This window comes from Xyrauchen texanus, chromosome 29 (assembly GCF_025860055.1).
Source record: "Xyrauchen texanus isolate HMW12.3.18 chromosome 29, RBS_HiC_50CHRs, whole genome shotgun sequence".
Classification (NCBI taxonomy): Eukaryota; Metazoa; Chordata; class Actinopteri; order Cypriniformes; family Catostomidae; genus Xyrauchen; species Xyrauchen texanus.
Genome location: NC_068304.1, coordinates 36,231,964 through 36,253,574, shown reverse-complemented (window position 1 = coordinate 36,253,574; position 21,611 = coordinate 36,231,964). Strand labels below are relative to the sequence as shown.

The window sequence follows — 21,611 nt, the reverse complement described above, 5'->3', positions numbered from 1 at the left end:
ATTGTGTTATTTCAGCTGGCATTATTTGATGATGGAAGCAAACTGGGCCTGTGTGCCAGGACTGTTTCAACTGTGTTAAGCAGAGGTCACTGTCTGAGTGATGTCAAAGTAAACTGGCAAGGGAGGAACTCTTGACTGTTACGATGTGTTTGACCTTATAAAATTGTTAGCTTAGCTATTATTCTGAAATCTGATTTGATTGGTCACGTTTAAAGCAGGTAAATAGCAAGTATATGCACACCTGTGAACACACATTAGCTGAATTCATAATGAAGGTTCCAAGCTGGTCTAAAGTGGCCTCAAAATCTATTTGAACACTTAAGCCACTCTTATAAATGTGTTAATGTCATTAGGGCGAATGTTTGCCACTGTCACCATTCACTTTCATCGCATTTGGTTTCCATACAATGAAAGTGAATGGTGACCAAGGCTAACATTCTGCCTACATGATACCAAATATAGCAGTAAATTTTTTTCTTTCAGGTTTCCAGCTCTTCCTAATTTTTCACAGTTCCGCTCATTGCCAAGGCTGTGTACCCACCAGCATCATTTGCACACTATAAACGGGCTGGCATCTCGCTCTGGGCTCTGCTGTTCCCGCTGCAGCCAGAAGAAATGGCCCGAACTGCTGCTACCCGCCGATACTCACAAAGGCCCTACTAACCTGGTCAAGGACCCCTTGCCCGACGACGTCACTGTACTGTCTGTTGGAAGGTGAGCATTATGTATATAATGTATAATTATAAAGTAAAAATTAAAAGTAAGTCTTAATTAAAACTGCCCATCCTTTTTTTCTACTGAATATTTCATGTCTCTTTCTTTCAGCCCTCCAAGTGCACCTCCTAAACTTTGTGTCACCCATGTGTGCATCGCAGGTTCCAAGTTGCTCAGATCCAGGAAATTAAGTCTGCTTCCAAGGAAGTGACCCGGACGGAATCGAGCGATACAGACTCTGTAGACAGTGGCCACACTGACTCCGTGGAAGACAGGTCCCTGTTGGGTGTGTCCTCTTCCTGTAACTCCGCCTCCTCAAAAGCAGACAGAAGGTGAGTCACTAAATATACGGAACAGAAACGTTCCATCAAATATGGTCAGGACTGAGATTTCTTTTATATGTTACATACTGTTGGCTATGTTTTTTGTTTTACTGTAGTTTCATCTTCTAGTGGTGCTGGCCTAAATATCATTGTTTAAAAGTCTAAAGCATTTGTTAGCAGTAAATGAGCAGCCAACTCGTCTGACACCAACAATAATACATGCGATTATCTAATCAGCCAATTGTGTGGCAGCAGTGCAATAAATCATGCATATACGGGTCATGAACTTCAGTTAATGTTCACATCAACCATCAGAATGTGGAAAAACTGTTATCTCAGTGATTTGGACTGTGGTATGATTGTTGGTGCCAGACGGGCTGGTTTGAATATTTGTGTAACTGATGATCTTCTGGGATGTTAAAGCACAACAGTTTCTAGAATTTACTCCTATTGGTGCCAAACACAAAAAACATCCAGTGAGTGGCAGTTCTGCAGACAGAAATGCCTTGTTGATGAGAGAGGTCAACAGAGAATGGCCAGACTGGTTTGAACTGACAAAGTCTACAGTAACTCAGATAACCACTCTGTACAATTTTGATGAGAAGAATATCATCTCTAAATGCTGTTCTGAAATGCAGTTTGGCGGTGTTTTGGTGGCATGAGGGGGACTTACACAATATTAGGCAGGTGGTTTTAATGTTCTGGCTGATGTGTGTCTGTGTGTGTCATTTGAGTGCATTGATTGCTATTCATTTTTTTCTTTTATATATTAGCTTTCTACACTTTAAAACATGTTCTAAAAGGAATATACAGACAAAAAGAGGCTGTAAGAAAATAAATGTATTCGATGTAAAGGGATGCTGTTGCCACAAATGGCATTTGAACCCGGGAACATTCAGGTTCAAAGAGGGAAAAAGGCATGTCCCTCTTTTTCTTTAAAAACAAAAATAGCAATAATCGAGGTTACAGTGAAGCACTTCGAGGGTTTAAAAATGTTATAAAAAGCACTTACTGTACATTCATTCTTCTGTTAAATCTTATGTATTATTTAAGCTGTAAAGTTGTTTAAATTAAAATGTACACACAAATACATCAAGGCTTCCCTCCACTATTCATCTTTACAGCTGTTCTTGACATTTTAACCCTCAGTGAGCCCATGACATTTATAAATGACAACAAACAATTGCTTTTCACTTTCATTATGTCTCATGAGCTCTGTTTTATTCTATCCTAGTTTTATTTTGTGAACTGAAATTTGGTTGCGATTTGGTTGCCAAGGCACATTTTTTGAAGGTGAACAAATACATGGTAGGAATAAAAGTGTTTTGAATAAATAAAACACATGTAATGTGTAATAATTAAACATATTAGCATACAAAATGATGTGTCATATAATGACTAAGGTTGATCATGGAATACATGTACTTAGTGCATAGCTTAGTCTGTACAATACAATTTTATTTCTATAGCACATTTAAAAACAACTTCAGTTGACCAAAGTGCTTTGCAGAATAATAATACAAATAAATAAAATCAAAAACATAATACATTCAAAAGACTCATCAACACCATTGTCATTGCTCTGCTTCAAAAGCAAAATGGCAGAGTGAAAAGAAATTGTCTTGCGCCCTCTAGTGCCTGGAAAAGTTAGTGCAAATGTGTCATAGGTATAGTTCTATCATCATTAACATCATTTACAAAAGATGTTAGTCAGAGTGTAAGCCTCATTCACCCTCATTGCATCTATTTTCCATACAATAAAAGTTAATGGTGACTGAGGCCTAACATTCTAACATTCATCTCTCTTTGTGTTCCACAGAAGAAAGTAAGTCATACAGGTTTGGAATAACATGAGTTTGAGTAAATGATGACAGAATATCCTTTTTTGTGTCTTTATTGTGTAGTAACAATTTTAACTTCACTCTCCCTCTGTCTTTGTCTCAGGTGAACATATGAAAGAATAAAGGAGGACATCCATTGAAGTGACACTACCTCCTTGAGGATGACATCATCGGCAGTGGACACATCAGGGCAGATATGTTCCGGTGATGTCAGTGTTCATGCCCTTGTGGAGCCTTGGAATTCAAGACCTTTGGAAACATTTGTATTTATTGCAAAAGTCATAGAACTATTTTAATTTATTGAATAATAAAAAAATGATCTCTGTCTCTGCTATCAGATAATAAGAGACAGTATGGTAATAAGATGTCTTAAGTACGGCCTTGTCCGCTAAGTTGCACAAAGCGCTGCTGACAGAAGCCGCCTTTTCACTGATGCAAATGTCTCAATTCGCCCCAATTGCGGAAGTAATAATGAACTTTCAATGAGTTTGCGAAGCCGTCTTTTCACCCGTACAGACCTGCAATGTTTGTGTTTGCTTCTCTAGTGAAGGAGCATGACAGCAAGAGCTTTTACTCTCCATTTATTGACCAGTGTTGGGGGAATGAATAGTGAATTAATAACTGATAACACTTTTGGAAGGATTTCCCAAGGCTACAGTGTTAAACAATGTAATTCATGATTTATGGATTATTTATTTTTATTCATAACTGTCCACTGAGCAAGCATTAGTATAAAGTTTCACAAAAAACATTTACAGTTTTAACTGGAATACATCTCATCCGGTTGGACGATCGCACACTGTCTTGTCACACAATATTTCAAATCGGATCTGAAAAAACAAATAAGTAGATCAGATGACATGCCGTCTATTGTCTGGCATTTGTCATTAGCTGTGAAACACACTTGACACACTGAACAAACAGCAATCGGAACAATGACACATAGTTTGAAAACATTAACAAGTATTATGAGAAACTCTGTAAGACTGATCTACATGTCTTTGTCATTTTTTTTTATTTTTATTGTTTTGTTAGCATTTTATTTTGGGTTTGTTTTTTGTTTTGTTTTTAGGATTTTACATGGGTGGTATATGTACAATCATGGTCAAAGGTTTGCAAACACATTGTTTTGTTTAAATAAAAAAATATCCTAAAATATCTGAAACCATTTTTAATTTCACATATATCATTTAAAAGTTGATGTCCATGAGCATTTTTTAAATCAGTCTATGTACAGGGGAAAGTGTATATGTTAGGTACTGATCAGCATTTTTTGCCTTTACTTTATCATTTGCAATGGTCCATTTAGCTTATTTAACGGGCGGCTGTGGCTCAGGTGGTGTAGCGGGTCGGCCACTAATCGCAGGGTTGGCGGTTCGATTCCTGGCCCACATGACTCCACATGCCGAAGTGTCCTTGGGCAAGACACTGAACCCCAAGTTGCTCCCAATGGCAGGCTAGCGCCTTGCATGGTAGCTCTGCCGTCAATGGTGTGTGAATGGGTGAATGAGTCACAGTGTAATGTGCTTTGAATACCGCTAAGGTTAAAAAGGCGCTATATAAGTGCCGAACATTTACCATTTAATTGTACAATGTAAATTTGTTTTAAAGTACAAATATAGGCTACAATCATAATAATTATCATTATTACTGTGTGCATATATGAATTGGTAAAAAAAAATGACTGTTTAAAATAGTTTTACACTAAAGTATGTGGTGTCTAAAATTCTGAGACCAAAAGTGAAAATGCCTTTATTTTGCATTGTTCTAATTTAGAGCTGTAATTTCTGCGCCACTGAACGGAATTGCAAAAATAAACTGATTTCTGAATAAAAGTATTTTATAACACTTCCGTTTCACACTTCAGCTTTAAAATGTGGTCTCAAGGCTTTTGGATCACTCTACACACCCATACATACAGTTTTCAGAATGGTTTATAATTTAAAATAAAACATAGTTACCTTTCGATCAAGGTTCACTCAACATTGCATCAGCTGAACTAAGGGAATTATGTTGTGACTAAACAAAATCCAAAATAAATTAAAACTGTTTTATATTTTAGCATCTTCAAAGTAGTCACCTTTGCCTAGAATTTGCAGAAATGTACTCTTGACATTTTCTCAACCTACTTTTTGAGTTTAATATTTAAATAAATTAATATGGTGGCACAATTATATTTTTGTCTCCAAAACTAATTTCAAACATTTAAGCATACACCTTCAGATCAAGTCATGTTTTTCAAAACTTTTGACCGGTAGTGTGAGTGTATGTGTATATATATATATATGTATATACGTCTTTTACACATGTGACCTCCTCAATGTTGGCTCAAGCACCATGTGCCACGGCGTGCCTGGGGGCATACACATTGCCATATCTCGCCATTGTCTGGCTGTTACAGCACCTTGGACAGCTCCTGCCTTATGCTAGCAAGGTGTCATGCTGGGTCAGGTTTCCAGGTGAAAAGTGGTGACCAGGGATGCGTTCAGCGCAGACAGGGGTGTGAGACAGACGCCTGACCTTTGGCAACTGGACAGGTGCCAGGATGGTGTGCCACATTAATAGCCTGGAACTATTGGCTGTCTTCCTTGCCTTGAAGGTTTTTCATTCCAAAATAATGAATCAGCACACTCTGATTCGTTCTAGAAATAAAACAGTTGTGATAAACCTAGACCGCCAAGACAGAATTTGTTCACTGCTAATGATGAGACTGACGCGTCGCTGCTTCCTATGGAGCGCCATCTCCTCACCTTGTGTACAACATATGTTCCATGGCCCAGGCCATCTGAATTACGATGCAGACCTTTTGTCACACCAAAGGACGATGCCAGGGGAATGGAGACTTCATCCTGAGACTATCATGAGGATTTGGGAAATATTTACCAAAGTGGAGATTGATCTATTCACCTCTGCAGAGAATGCCAACTGTCACGTCTGCTACTCCAAGTTCCAAGCTCCGTTAGGAGTGAATGCAATGGCCCACAAATGGCCTGCAAAATGCAACTTTGTATTTCCCCCAGTATGCCTCCGTCACTCTTATCATTTGCAAAGTCTGAGAGGACAGGGAAACAATTCTATTGGTTGCACCAAAATGGCCCAATAAGTCCTGGTTTCCAGACATGATAGAGATGGTTGGCCCTCCATGGGAAAAACCACTGAGGAGGGATCTCCTCTCTCAAGCACAGGGCACAATCTGGCATCCCCAGCCCGAGCTGTGGATCCTGCATGTGTGACCCCTGAACAGAACATGTTGAATGTGCCAGAACTAACTCAGCCAGTAATGACCATTTTACAGGCTAGAGCACAGTCTACTAGATGCCTCTACACACTGAAATGGAATATGTTTACAAATTGGTGCTTTCCATTCGGCAAGGACCCAGTAAACTTCCCCATAGCTGAGATTCTTACATTCCTTCAAGACTGGTTGGACACGGGACCTACCCCTTTAATACTTTCAATTTTTCAATTAGAAAGTATATGTAGCGACAATCTCTGATTATCATGCACTAGATGCTGGCACCCTTATAGGCAGACATGATTTGATCATTAAGTTCCTTAGGGGAGCGAGGCAGCAAAATTGACTGCTACAGTCCCAGTTTGGGATTTAAACCTAGTTCTAAAGGTTCCCATAGGCCCTCTTTCGACCCTTTGGATTCTGCTGTATTGAGTGTGCTTTCTTTGAAGACCGCATTACTGCTGGCTTAGGCCTCAGTAAAACGGGTTAAGCCACCATCAAACCTAGAACAGTCTATGTGCCTAAGATTTTATCCACGCCTTTCTGGGCTCAGGTGGTTCACCTTCAAGCCTTTTTCCCTCCGCCGTTTAATTCAGATGAGGAATAGGAATAATACAAACGAATGCACCTGCCAATTAAGACTGTCTGACCAGCTGTTTGTGTGCTATGGAGGACGCACTAAAGGAATGTCCATCTCCAAGCAAAGATTCTCTCACTGGATCGTTGACACAATCACCCTTGCTTACGAGTCGCAGGTTTCGAATTGCCCAATTGGTGTGAATGTGCGCTCGACTAGAGGCATGGCCTCTTCATTGGGCATGGATGAATGATGTGTCTTTTCAAGACATATGTTTTGCAACAGGATAGTCTTCTCAAAACACATCCGCATGGTTTTACAACCTAGATATAACGTCTCTCTCTTCGCAAGTCCTCTTTGTCTAGAGCGCTTGCTATTATGTTGACCAACTTTAAACTTGAGCACCTTATTAAATTTAGGCTCTCTGTTATTTACACAACCGCCTGCATGAAGACCGTTGTACATTTCCCCTAAAGTCACAAGCACTTTCAATATAATAAAACTTCCTTCCCAACTGGGCTCATGAAGGGGTTAATTCATACTATATTATAATATTTCATATAAGTGCTTCCCCCCTGGGTCGCCATGAGGGTCATTCATTTGCAACATGATCTTGATGGTAGCCATCCTGCAGGACTGTGACTTAATACTCTTTCAAGTAATATACCTACGGTATCTCTCTACGGGGGATTACATCTTGTAGTGCGGCGTGATGGGACTCTGTTCCCCATAGCGTCAGCTGGCGCAATGTTGAGTGAACCATAATCGAAAGGGAATGTTTTGGTTACACATGTAACCTCGGTTCCCTGAAATTAAGTTATTGCGTAAGCTAGCTGCATGACTGACTCTGTTTTTTTGACATAGGACAAATGCACTCCTTGTCCCTCAGTCAAAAAATTCTGAAGAAATAGTGATTGTGTTCCCACTTATATAGAAAAGCTTTGTGCTTTAAAGGGCGGGGCTTCAAACACCATTGCCAATCTTAGAAATGCTGTTATTTTGCAAGGGTTTATACTAGGTCGTCGGAAAAGGAATTTTCCATAGCTTCAGCTGAAGCAATGTCTCATTCCCTTCATCTAAGGGAACCGAGGTTGCATGTGTAACCAAGACATATTCTGCAATTCTTTACACCCATCATATGAATGGTCTTACAATAATAAATAAAGCAATGGTAGCTGACAGAGTATCACTAAAGTTTAGCAACAACAGCATTGCTGTGGGAATGAATGAGCTTCATATTGTGATATTTAAAATATGCAGTTAAGAATTGAAGACTAAAATAATTGTAACAAAGATATTTGTATACTTATTTATTCCTCAAGCACATTATTCCACAATTCAATAATATAGTATCAGCAAAGTAAACTTTTGACCATTACAGTAGAATTGATAAAGTTGAATGTAATGTCACACACATAGCAGATGTTTTCTTACCAGAGCAACCAGTGGCCCCTTTTTTTTTTCATAGCAAACTGCAATTAAGTCCTCTTTACATTTAACTTTATGCATTTGGCAGACACTTTTATCCAAAGCGACTTACAGTGCAATTGTTACAGGGACAATCCCCCCAGAGCAACCTGGAGTTAAGTGCCTTGCTCAAGGGCACAATGGTGGTGGCCGTGGGGTTTGAACCAGCAACCTTCTGACTAACAGCCCTGTGCTTTAGCCACTACGCCACCACCATTTTATTTAGATGAACATTCCACACAAAAACAGTTTATGCAGTAGTCTGAGGCTTCTTCTCCATTCACTTGCATGTCAAATTACTTTAAGTATATTAGCAACAATTTGATAGTGAAAATAGCTTGTATTTGACCAAAATTTCATTATCGTCAGCAAGCTAACTGAGTGATATGCATTATGGTGTCAAAATAAAAGTTCCTCAAGAAATTTGAATGAATGAACCTGATGTCATACATGCTTCCCCTTCTTTCAGACAACAAAGCATGTTAATACAACATACTCATAATTGCCACTTCAGAATTGGGAAGTAGGATAATTCCGATAGCAAATGAAGGCAGCATATGTGTGTTGAGCTATTATACAATAGTTATTAACTTTATTGTGATGAAAAACAATGGCCTCTGACCATGGTAGATAATGGCTTAATTTAGTTCACAGCAGAAACGATCATCAGCTGGGTTTTAAAGCCCTCGCATTTAAAGGAAGATGTTGAACGCTACCTGTGCTACTTGGCAGGTTTCAACAGACCGTCATCTGTATAAATGCCTGCCTTTACTGAGTGAGTCTGTAGCACCAACTAGAAGATGGGTATGTTCGGGGGCTCTATTGCACATCCCTTTTGAGCTACCATCACCAAACTTTGAACACTTATAGATCTCATGAAGCTGGACAACATTCGCACTGACAGTCATAAGCTCCACCCAACAGGAATTCTGCCATTTTGGATTGTTTGAAAAATGCATGCTCCAGAATTTGAAATAATCCTACTATGGATTTCATGTTACAGGTACCAAATGTGGGCGACATCATGCCAAGACATTGCTGATGCTAAATTGTGAACTGATTTTTGATATATCAAAATATGTTGCCATGGCATTGTGATAAAATAACAAAAAAAATGGGAAAAAGGAAGTGTCTCATATCTTCTGCGTGCATCGTGTGATTTACATCAAAATTGAGACAAATGTTTTGCCTTGTGGGCTGATCACATTAATGTGGCTATTGTGGGTCACATTCGTAGCACCACCAATTGGCGGAAGGAAGTATGGCATGTTTAACAGACTTTGAAATATCCCTCTTGTGTTTACCTGAATTGCTTAAAAAAATTTGAATAATGTCAAAAGTGTGGAGATTTAAACTTTTGAAGAGATTCTTGATATCTTAAATAATGTTGCCATGGCAACGCATTAAATGTCATGATTCCTTTTTATGTATATTCACATGTTTTTGAGGTACATTATGTATAGTATACGTTTGTGTAACTATGTTCTCATTTTAATTTTAAACACGTAAGCATTAATAATATAGTATTAAGAAAATAGCAACATAGGTGCCGCAGTGATGTACTTGAGGAATCGAGAATGGGCTGTAAGCGCTCCTCGTTGTTGCGAGTTCATGATTTTGCACTCTTTTCTAGTTGAATCCCATAGAAACATGCTAACAAATGTGTCCCCGATCACGATATACATCCACTGAGCTATATATTAAAATATAGAATTTCATATATAGTTTCATATGGACGGATTAAAACTTTAATCTCTTATGCAGTTAGTGAATGAATTACCACTAGACCACCCAGTTGACAAAAGAGCGATCCCTTCTAGACACGAACGATTATGTATGCTGAATGTAAATGTTTTTACTGATATAAAAAGGTCACTTATATAGATATATGCAATATACTGTATATGTCAATATAACAAAAATAGTAACTTTTTTATAATAATTTAATTTGTGGAATTTAAATGTGTGCATAAATGCTCAAATATATGAAGTTTCTTTGTGTTTGTTCGCATATGGCCATATACCAGATTTAAATATCAGACAATGTAATCATTTCAACATACCTAATAACTGAATCCTCATTTGTGTTTTTAGTTTACATATTTATTGTATGTCTATTTTAACTGCACCGTAATTTGATGGCCAAACTTTCGTTTCTTTTTACCCTGGTTACAAGTTGGTAATTTTTGCTTTTAATGATTATTCTATAGGTGGACATGCAGTTGGTTGGTTGGATGGATGGATGGATGGATGGATGGATGGATGGATGGATGGATGGATGGATCGATGGATGGATGGATGGATGGATGGTTGGTTGGTTGGTTGGATGGATGGATGGAATCAGTTATATAAATTAAACCCCCCAAACTGGAATGGTGGCATATATCTATTATACACTGTATGGTTAGGGTCCAAGTTTACATTAATGTTGAGCTGTTGCTGTGTCCGTGAGCTGTACATTGTATTCCGAAAGCCACTGAGTGGAAATGGATCCATGTTGCTTGGGCCCGTCATCGCAGCTTGCAGCTATATTTAGTTTTTTATTATTAATGCCAAGACAAATCTGAATACGTATACAGCAGTTGTAATGCAAAATAAAAACAAAACATAAAATGAAATACATCCAGAGGGAACAATTATAAGTGGTTGTACATCAACATACAAAATAATAAATAAATGGACAATATATTGAATCTCTGAGATTTTGTTGTAATAAAAAATAATATCAAAAACATCAATACATATGTCAGACTTTTTTGTGAGAGGCTATTTGATCAAACGCATTTACAAAAAAAAAAAAAAAAAAAGTGTCATCATCTCATCTTTGTTACAAAAGTACAAATGTACTTAATTGTGACAATATACTTAAACATAATATTACAGGGATAACATTTGTGTAATATTTTAAAAGACATCTCTCAGATTGTATTAGTCAATACATTATGGTTAAGAGGCCAAATCAAATTCCAATTGACCTCATAAATACAGTATCTATCCACTAAAAAGTATATGCTGTAATAGTTTTTCTAATGAAACGATTACAAACAAAGTGGTTAAACCTGTTATGAGTAACAGGGGCTCCTTGAACCATGAACTTCCTTAAAGTCAAAGACAGATCTAAACTTGATTCAAAGTCATTAGATTAATAAGTCATCCACACAATGTAAATACATAAGAGTAGGTCATTTAGCTCCATGCCATGTAAACAAATAAATATTACTAATTTCTAATGATAATTTAAACCACACCCTTTCTTTAAATGTTCAAAATGCAATAAATGCTGAATACTGAAGGCAATGGTGTAGTATACACTACCAGTAATTACACATTTCAATATATAAGACTTCCTTAAGGCAGGGGCGGAGCCAGGAGATTTTCAAAAGGTGGACAGGCAGGGGCAATCGATCAGTCTGTGATGGCACAGAAATGTTCGGGTAGCATTATTTTTATATCGTTGGACTGTGGAGGCGGGGGGGTTGGGGGGTTTACAATGACACCCCGGACTCTAAAGAAATAAATTGTGCCAAAAAATTACAAAATAAATGACTAAAACAGCAATTGCGAGTGGGGCCACCCCTGGCCACCCCCTAGCTCCGCTACTGCCTTAAGGGACATAGAGGGCCTTATCTCTTTCAACCTTTTCAACGCCCCTGGTTAGTGCTGAGATTTTCTGTTCTGCAAATGTTCTACAGAGATTTCTATTTGTTAAACTAAGTAGTTCTCACAAATTCCTCTTGCGGCTCTTTTCCATCATCAGTCAGTCGGAGAGACTTTATCTGATATTGTTCATTTACAGCAGTAGCAGTTTTTTTAGGCTAGTGGGAATTGAATAATAAGTACTGTGGTCAGCCATGGTCTGTCATGAGAGCAAATGCTCACTTATCAGTTGGGTTAAAGTGATTATTAGTCATAGAGCAACAAGATGCTACAAGAGCCATATCATTTACTAACTGAGTTAGTCAAAGCACTTTCACATGCCTGGGCTGACAAACATTCATATGCACTTATGCATGTGGCTCATAATGGATTGTGCAAGTGTTCTACGGAGACTTACTGTAAGAAAGACTAAACAGTGAAGGTACTCAAAGTGTTCTCATCTCAGCTTATGAAGTTTTCAAGAAGATGTTTCATGTTCAATTCTTAATGAAAGTTTGATTACAGCTTATGCAAGTCATTTTTATAATTCATATGAATTACATTCAGATATAGCTCTTTATCAAAACATTGTTTTTCCCAATAATGTCTTTATTTATTTTTCCCCTTTTTATTTTAAATTTAGATGAGAAGACTAGTTCAAACTGACAATGTCTACAGTAACTCAGATAACCACTCTGTACAATTGTGGTGAGAAGAACAGCATCTCAGAATGCTATTCAAAGATGTGGGTTGGCACTGTGATTGAAAGTTTGATAACGCCCCATTGTGAAGAACCACTGCTATAGCGGAAGGAGAGAAAAAACTTAATTGGTTCATAGGCTCCATCATTGCTCAAACAGTTAGTTATAATGTTGTAAGAGTATTGTCATGGTTGCAACTTTGGCTTGATTTGGACTTCTTGTTTAAGTTTTTTCTGAAGCTCTGTCCTACCATGAAGTAGAGGATGGGGTCAATGCAGCTATTAAAACTTAGCAGAGGTCGTGTGAGCTTGTAGGCCACGTTGGAGTTTTGCAGCATCGTGCAATTCTGCAGGTCCAGGTAACGGTAGGTATAGTAAATACTGCGGTTCAGGTGGAAAGGCAGAAAGCATAACATGAAAGTAATAAGTACAATCATGATCATCTTCACCGACTTCTGCTTGGAGCGCTTTGATGTGGAGTTTCCACCAATGCTGGGTTCCTGAAGTTTCCGTACCATCAACACGTTGCAGACCAGCACCACCCCAAACGGTAGGATGAAGAGCAGGAACATAACCACTGAGGTGTATACCAGAAAGCTGTTGAAGAGATCCTTGATGGAAGTGTCATGACAGACCAGTAATGAACCATTTTTTCTTGTCTTGGTGAAGTAGAGGATTGGTGCCTGGAATATAAGCAAGGTCACCCATATGCCCAATGAAACCAAACGAGCAAATCTGACGTCCATCCAGGGCAAAGAGCGCACCGGGTAGCAGATGCCCATGAAACGGTGCAGACTGATGCTGCTGAGGAAGAGGATGCTTCCGTAGAGGTTTGTGTAGAACAAAAAGCGAATCAGCTTGCACATCGGCTCGCTGAACGGCCAGTCGTTCTCATCAGCATAGTAGTAGATGAGGAACGGAAGGGTAAGGATGTAAAGGGTGTCACAAACGTTGAGGTTGATCATGTAGATGGTGATGGGCTTCCAGCGTTTGGTTTGAAACAGAATGAAGTACATGGCAGTAAAGTTTAAAGCCAGGCCTACCACAAACACAAGACTGTAGCTGACTGGGAGGAGAATGTACTTGAAGTTCTCTTTTAAAACACAACGGTACACATAACTGTCATTGGTTGATTCAGAGCCGTTATTCGTTTCCATTGTAGTGCAGATCTGTCAGAAAAAAAGGCAATGTAATCATTTCTCAACGTATCTTCCTATGCCAGATGTATTCATCGGTTTGATAGTGCATTAATAATACATATTTAATTTTGTGCCTTTTGTGGGTCTATTGTGAAATGCCTGTTAAGTTCAAACAACTTGATGTCATGTTGATCAACAAGTGATCAATTTAGTGTTTCCTGTTTGCTTTGTTTAGACAGATTGCAAAAAATCTATATTTTTGGCTTGAAATAGATTTCACTCAGATCCGTTTAGTTGTTTACAGTTTGAACAGCAAATACATGAACCTTGCCTTATATAATCATGTAACAATAAATACAGTTTTGCATATGTGGCTCTTGTATGTATTGGGGTAGTTTCCTGGTAAAATGAACACTAGAGGCGCTTTAACAACAATGACTTTCAATTACTTTTACACAAATGATGAGTAAGACGACTGATTTCATGAACTCTTAAAGTGCATGACTTGTAAGGCGATACATTTTGTACCAGTTCAAATGGCATGGTATATCTCAATTGAAACAGCGTTGTACTGACGGTAAGGATTAGGTTTGGGGTTTGGGTTTTGGATTACAGTCTTTACAGCTGAAAACAACTCACTTTTGGAACCCCTCCTTGGACAATGAATTCTGAAAATAGAGCTCACACGTTCCTATACAGCCAAAAATACTTACTGCTTTGGCCACTGGGGGCAGTGTTTCACATTTCTGTAAGCGCGAATTGATTTCAGCTTCAGAAATGTCAAACTTCTGTTTTAGTTTTCACTGAGATCAGTCTGGAACAATGTCAAATACTTTGTTCAGCAAGCCACAGAATATGTTTTGTTGTTTTTCCTGCTTGATCTCACTTAAACCTGTTTAGTTATTTGCATGTGTTTTATGTCACTTGAAATCTTATCTTGTTGTGATTTTGACTACACTAGTTTTTAAATAAATTGATCCAATTTAATTATTTGCTAAATAGATGGATCAGATTAGAAAAACAAATTAGAATGTGAAGTGTGAACTAAGCCTAAAGCATCTTGGACATGATGTCACTGCTTTTCAAACAGAATACTTAATCACATCTCACAAATTTAAGAACTGGTACACTGTATGTTTAATAACCCACAAATTAATAGCATTGTGCAACAACAGCCAGGGATGGGAGGGTTACTTTTGAAATGTATTCCACTACAGATTACAGAATACATGATGTAAAATGTAATTTGTAACATATTCTGTTAGATTACTCAAGGTCAGTAACGTATTCTAAATACTTTGGATTACTTCTTCAGCACTGGTAGATTTTTCACTTGATTTGACTATAAAACTCTGCCAGTACAGTAAGACAAAATACACATGTTAAAAATACATTCTCTGAAAAACCTAAATATCTTATGCAGTGTCGTTTTTAATACAAGATAAATCATATTGTTCTTGTTTTAAGGATTATTTAGATATTTTTACAGGAAAACAATTAAACAAATTATTATCAAGAATACGATTTCCTGACAACAGCATACAAATATATCCTGCAACAATGTTCTCAACATGGCGTCAAAGAAATTCCCAAATGTTTCTACTCAAATCGGGATGGATAAGTGAGCTTTTAAAGTGGCACTAAATAGAAGATCTGGTTATCACACACCCTAACATCACTCCTATTTACGCCATCTAATGTGTATTAGGTCAACCATTATCACTTTTAAAGCCAGCTGATGTTACTCATGGTAGAGTCAATTCCTCTGTAAACACAAACCAACAGAAGGGCATGCTGTCACACTATGGTGTAAGTTGTCACAATTGGATATTAATATTTAATAAGAATATTCAGACTTTTCAGCTAAACATAAACAGTAAAACAATTATGAGGCACAAAACAGTGAATGAAACGGCAAAAAGGTAAAAGATAACAAACAAATATATATAATTATTTTGACCAATAGGTATAGTAAATAATACAATTTACAACATTTAAAACACAAGATGCAACCTGCCCCCGCCTGATAAGTCCTGAGAACATAGTTTAGTCTTCAGGTTGCAATATATCCTCATTTCTTATTGCGTTCACTTATTTACACAACAATTTCAAAAAAACATGATGATATTGGAATTTTATTTTTGGAGGATATCATTCCAAAAATGTATTATAATTTAAGACATTTTCAAAATAGTTGTAGATAAACAAGCATTTGTACAATTTGACTTTGACTCAAAACTTATTTAAAATGATAGTTAATGAGTTATAGCCCTTGTGACAGCCTCCTGATGTGACAACTAGTCCTGGTCTCTCTGGTAACACAGTATTTAATCAATTTTCCCCAAACTAGTGTAACAAAATCATTGAGAAATCTTGATAATCATAAATATGCAAAAAATACAAACTCAAAGTAGCTCACATACGTGTTCAGTAGACACCTTCAGGTTTGCAACAATTGTGCCTGCTCTGTATACCTGTATGGTCCTGCTCTGCTTGTTTATTCCTAATTCATGCTGCAGTTCTCCAGTGTGGGTTGTACGACTCATGTCTTCATATTTCAGCCGTCTCTCATTGGCCTGGTCCTCAGCCTATGGCGTGTCACTTAGACTGCTGCAAAACTCAAACAATGTGATTATGCTGAACACTGAACACTTCCCATCTTTTTTGCACCGTCTTCTATTGTAAGATGTTTTTTGACTGCAGAATGGTGTAGTTATGGCATACAAAAAGGGGATAACTGTATCATGCTAATCAGCTAAACTTTGACCACTGTATATTCATCAAACTGGAATGGGAAAGTCAAGTCAAACACATTACAATGTGAGATACATTACTGCACATTTCCACAAATTGAGACGGTCATCTGGTGCCTTGCAAACAAAACTTCTTTCCAGGTGGACTGGCACAACCCAACCTATGGATTAAGCTTGCCAATCAGATAGGAACCGGCCATTTTCACCGGGTCCTTCCCAGTTTTGTGTTAAGGATGCATCAGACGGTCAGACATGGTGAATAAGAACGGACTGTGGGTGTTAATAATGTGAAACTAGTTCCAATGGACATACAGAGCTGAGATATCTTTCAAAAAATCATACTTTTTGATCTGCAGAAGAACCAAAGTCATGCACTTCTGGAATGGCATGAGGGTGAATAAATCATGAGAGAATTTTCGGTTTGGGGTGATCTATCCCTTTGAGGGTCACAAGGTCTTTCTATTTATATAACAACACATTTTGGGGGGATTTTAGTCATTTTTGTCCAGGAGTCTCCAATGGACTGTTGTAATTGTTGCAGTGTTGACAGTTGCCGTCCATTATGAGTTGCCCGTCACAGCTTCCCCTTTCACAAATAGTTTTAATCAGAGATTTTCTCCATTAGCATCCTTTGCTCTAGTACGTATTGAGGTTGCTGGAGATTTTATATTTTTACCCCTTTGGCTTGTTTTTGGCTTTTTGCTAATACTGCTTCTGAAACTCTGCCCTGCCATGAAGTACAGGATGGGGTCGATGCAGCTATTGGCGCTGGCCAGAGGTCGCGTGACCTTGTAGGCCATGCTAGCATGCTCTAGCATCTTGCAGCTCACCTTCTTGTCCATGTAGCGGAAGGTATAGTATATACTGCGGTTCAAGTGAAAGGGAAGAAAACATAACATGAAGGCTAAGAGCACAATTATGATCATCTTCACCGACTTCTGCTTGAAGTGCTGTGACATGGGGCCTCCACCAACAGTGAGTTCCTGAAGTTTCCGTACCATCAACACGTTGCAGACCAGCACCACCCCAAATGGTAGGACAAAGAAAAGAACCATAACCACCGAGCTGTAAACTAGGAAGTCGTTGAAGAGCTCCTTGCTGGTCGTGTCATAGCACACCCGCATATTACCATTTTCATTCATTCTGGAGAAGTGGAGGATTGGTGCCTGGAATAAGAGCATTGTTGCCCATATGCCCACCGAGATCCAACAAGCACGACGCGCATCCATCCAGGGCAAAGAGCGCACCGGGTGGCAGATGCCCAAGAAACGGTGCAGACTGATGCAGCTGAGGAAGAGGATGCTTCCGTAGAGGTTTGTGTAGAACAAAAAGCGAATCAGCTTGCACATCGGCTCGCTGAACGGCCAGTCGTTCTCATCAGCATAGTAGTAGATGAGGAACGGAAGGGTAAGGATGTAAAGGGTGTCACAAACGTTGAGGTTGATCATGTAGATGGTGATGGGCTTCCAGCGTTTGGTTTGAAACAGAATAACGTACATGGCAGTGAAGTTCAATGCCAGGCCTACCACAAACACAAGACTGTAGCTGACTGGGAGGAGAATGTACTTGAAGTTCTCTTTTAAAACACATTGATACTGGTCACTGTCATTGGTTGGTCCGGTGTTGTTTAGTGTTGCCATTTTGGACCCAGATCTGTCCAAGAAACAGACAATTATATCAGACCTAAGCAATGAGAAGCATAAATACTCTACATGAATAAAAGACTAACATGAATAAAATGTAACTTGTATGCATGTATTACTGGAACTTTACGGTTTTAACAGACCACTAACTGTTTTTCCAAAGCCAAGGGGCGAAAATGAGCTTTTATAGTAGCACTAAACTGTTACTCTGGTAATCTTACACTCTTAACAGGGTACTCATTTATGTTCTAGAGACATATTGATCAGTGAAGCAAATCAGGCCGCAAAAGTAGCTGAGAGCGCCCAAAGCATTTCCTAAGAACTTGCTCCATTATTTACTTAGATCATATCTTTACTGTAAATTGACAGCATCAAATGACAGCTGCTGTTATCCAAATGAATGCACTGCATTATTATATTTTAATGTATGTACTTTTTATTTTACATTTTATTTTCCTATTATTATAAACATGTTTATTTTTCATTTTTAAAACGATTTTAAACTTTTACATGTCTTTATTTCTCTTTGAATTATCATTTTGTATGAAATGTGATAGATAAATAAACTTACCCATTTTATGTTAAAAATAAAATGGCTATACAGGAGATAGATAATTTAGTTGCTTATTAATTCTTAAGTTGCTTAAACCAATCTTAAAGTGCAAGCTCAATAAGCACTTATTGATAATAATAATAATGATAAAAATACTAAAATAGATAGGTAAAGTTTGTCAAGACAAATTTTGATGTGGGCTTGACAAAGCGTTGTCTGAAAATGTTTAAAGTTTTAAATTTGATGGTTATACAGTCATTAAAGTTAGTTTGATTGATAGACAGACAGACAGACAGACAGACAGACAGATAGACAGACAGATAGATAGACAGATAGACAGATAGATAGATAGATAGATAGATAGATAGATAGACAGACAGACAGACAGACAGACAGATAGATAGATAGATAGATAGACAGACAGACAGACAGACAGACAGATAGATAGATAGATAGATAGATAGACAGACAGACAGACAGACAGATAGACAGACAGACAGACAGATAGACAGACAGACAGATAGATAGATAGATTTCACGTGACTAAGCTGTTGAATTTTCCACGCCCCCTCATTCCAAAACCCCGCCCTCCAAAGATAATTTTGACACCAAAAGAGCAGCATCATTTGTTACTGTGGCTGTCAAATTCAACAGTGGCACAATAGCGCTCTCAATTGACAAACATTATTAATCATAGCCTCAATGATCTGATTCAAACACATCACTATGAGAACGAGCAAAATGATTGACAGGTGAGAAGCGGCAATGTCCACGGACACATTTTTGTTTGCGGTTTTCAAAGTCTACAGCTGTCGCAGAGACCGGTAACATATCTCAGGACACTTGTTTCATTAATATCTTTTAGGGAGTACAAATATGTTTTGCATACTTTTCCATGAAAAACAAATCGCTTACAGCAACTTTAAAGCAGATTAAAACCTTTGTGTGTGTTTGTTTATATTTGAAGTTTTCACAGTTGTTGTTTGAATTAACAAGCATTCAAATAGCCCATTTGAGCATTTCATCAATGCAAGTTAATGGGATTTTTCCTGTTTTTAACCTTCCTCTGTGCGAAAACCATAAGTCCGATCAGTTAGAAAAAACAGAGCACACTATTGCAGAATAGTCTGAAGGTCTGTGCCAAGTTTGATGAGCATAGCTTGAAAGGTCAATGTGAAGTTATTTTAGTCTCGGTTTAGGGATTTTGAAAAAGCCTGCGTAAAACCATGTAAAGGTGGCGAATCTTGTAACTTTCACATGACGTGCTCAAATATACCAAAAATGGGCTGTTTACATAGTGGGTCAATCAGTGACTCATAACCAGAGGTTCATCCTCCTAGATATGTAGTCCCGCTGTTAAAATGATGATTTAGACAACCTTTAGCTCTATGAATTTCTGCTTTTAAACCCTCCTGAACAATTGCCCCATTATACTACCAATCAACACAAACTGTACTTGATTTTTACAAACTGATGTACGAGCTTAAATTATTTTCTGTAATAATGGACAGTTCAAAGTAAAATGCTGTGTACCATAGTGCTGTCAATAGAGCACAACTTGAAACCAGAACATTGCTTTATAACCTTGTTTTTGGATATATCAGCAAAAGCAACTGTAAATCTACAATAATACATTGGAACATGTTTCAGATTCGTGCCCTTGGCCAGAACCCTGTGGAGTCTGGCAAAGGACACAGGCGTATGTTAATTATCAATAACTGGCTTCTTGACCAACAGCAAAGTTAGAATTTCACACACCACCAAATAGACCTGATATGTTTCCGTTTTAATTGTAATCTTGGTATCACTCTTTTACATGATTTTTCAAGCTTTGTAATATTATTATATTAATATTTAAAATATGTACAGTATATATAGAACTCCCTCCACACACAAATATACAACAATACATTCTGCCCACTGACAAAGCCTTCAAACACATTAAATATCTGAAAAACCCACAAAAGACAGCAACACTTTTTTACTGACCTGTTTCTCTCAGGTTCTCAGGTTGAATTCATCTGTAAGTCCTTCATGCTTCCAGTACAAGGAAAAACAACTTGATTGGACTTGCACAAGGCCCATCATCTTTACTTGACTGATTCCAAGGAAAGAATGAACGACAAGATGTTCAATTATTGTCTTGCCCCGCAACGCTGTATTAATTATTACCCTCAGTCAACAGAGTTATGAAATTGACCTTAACTTAATGTGGTCTTGGAGCAAAGACACACTCATGCACTCAATCGTTCTCTTAAAGTGAACATCATTATTATTACATTTAAGAACCCAATAAAACCCATGTAGGTGAGTGGTTTAATAAAATTAAATAATTTGTATTTATTTTTTTTGCTCTGATCACTGTAAACAAGCAACAAGAGAGCTTGTAAGTGGCAATAAATGACTACACTTATTATAATTTTTCACTTATGTATATGTTATGTACAGTTTTACACCATGAAGCAACAGGTTTGCAGAGAGACCTTTCTAATTAACCAGTTTAACCAGTTTGATCAGTCCCCCCATAATTGCGGTGAAGACAAATCTGAATGACATTCTGGAGTATTTCAACTTTGTGAAACTTCTGTGTTCAAGCATGACTTGCCACATGCACAAAGCAAGGTGAATATAGAAATAATCAGAGGCGTTTCCAGCATTGAAGGACATCTGGGGCTTGGCTCAGACAATTTTATTTTCATACTAGCAAACACTTCTCTCTAGTCCAAAGCTGGTGAGAGGGTATTCTTTGAGTTTTGCTCTGGCTGGGCCTGTTTCTACAGTTCCTAAATCTTCCACTCTAGTTCTATCCTCAACATCCTCTCTCCTCCCTGAATCATCTGTGATGCAATAGAACAGAAACAGCACATAACTTATTGCAAATCAGCTTCAAACAACTAATTCATCAAGTGCTACATATTTCAAATTGTAGACCAATACCATTGAAGAAAATGTATTGGGAAGAGCAGATCAGTGGGATTGCCCTAATATCTATCATGATTCTTGAATTGTCATGTACATTACCATAAAGTC

The 21,611-nt window shown here is 37.9% G+C and overlaps 3 protein-coding genes across 3 annotated transcripts in view; 1 reads left to right on the top strand and 2 right to left on the bottom strand.

The window, feature by feature from the left end:
• LOC127623255 (tumor necrosis factor receptor superfamily member 19L-like) overlaps nt 1–4,666 on the top strand; it is a 32,018-nt gene extending 27,352 nt beyond the window's left edge. The window contains exons 9-11 of the mRNA XM_052097622.1: nt 484–714; nt 876–1,046; nt 2,982–4,666. Of these exons, the coding sequence (XP_051953582.1) occupies nt 484–714; nt 876–1,046; nt 2,982–2,985 (406 nt within the window). The 3' untranslated portion in view covers nt 2,986–4,666. The remainder of the gene's footprint in view (nt 1–483; nt 715–875; nt 1,047–2,981) is intronic.
• A 5,449-nt stretch (nt 4,667–10,115) lies between these two features.
• On the bottom strand, nt 10,116–14,645 carry LOC127622658 (P2Y purinoceptor 2-like). The gene has a single exon (XM_052096677.1). The coding sequence runs from the start codon at nt 13,648–13,650 to the stop codon at nt 12,658–12,660; it is 993 nt and encodes a 330-aa protein (XP_051952637.1). The 5' UTR covers nt 13,651–14,645; the 3' UTR covers nt 10,116–12,657.
• Nucleotides 14,646–14,688: 43 nt separating this feature from the next.
• On the bottom strand, nt 14,689–20,685 carry LOC127622657 (P2Y purinoceptor 2-like). The gene is made up of 2 exons (XM_052096676.1): nt 20,571–20,685; nt 14,689–18,038 (listed from the first exon to the last, which is right to left on the bottom strand). Exon 2 carries the CDS (start codon nt 18,023–18,025, stop codon nt 16,991–16,993), a length of 1,035 nt encoding a protein of 344 aa, XP_051952636.1. The 5' UTR covers nt 18,026–18,038; nt 20,571–20,685; the 3' UTR covers nt 14,689–16,990.
• Between the last annotated feature and the right edge of the window lie 926 nt (nt 20,686–21,611).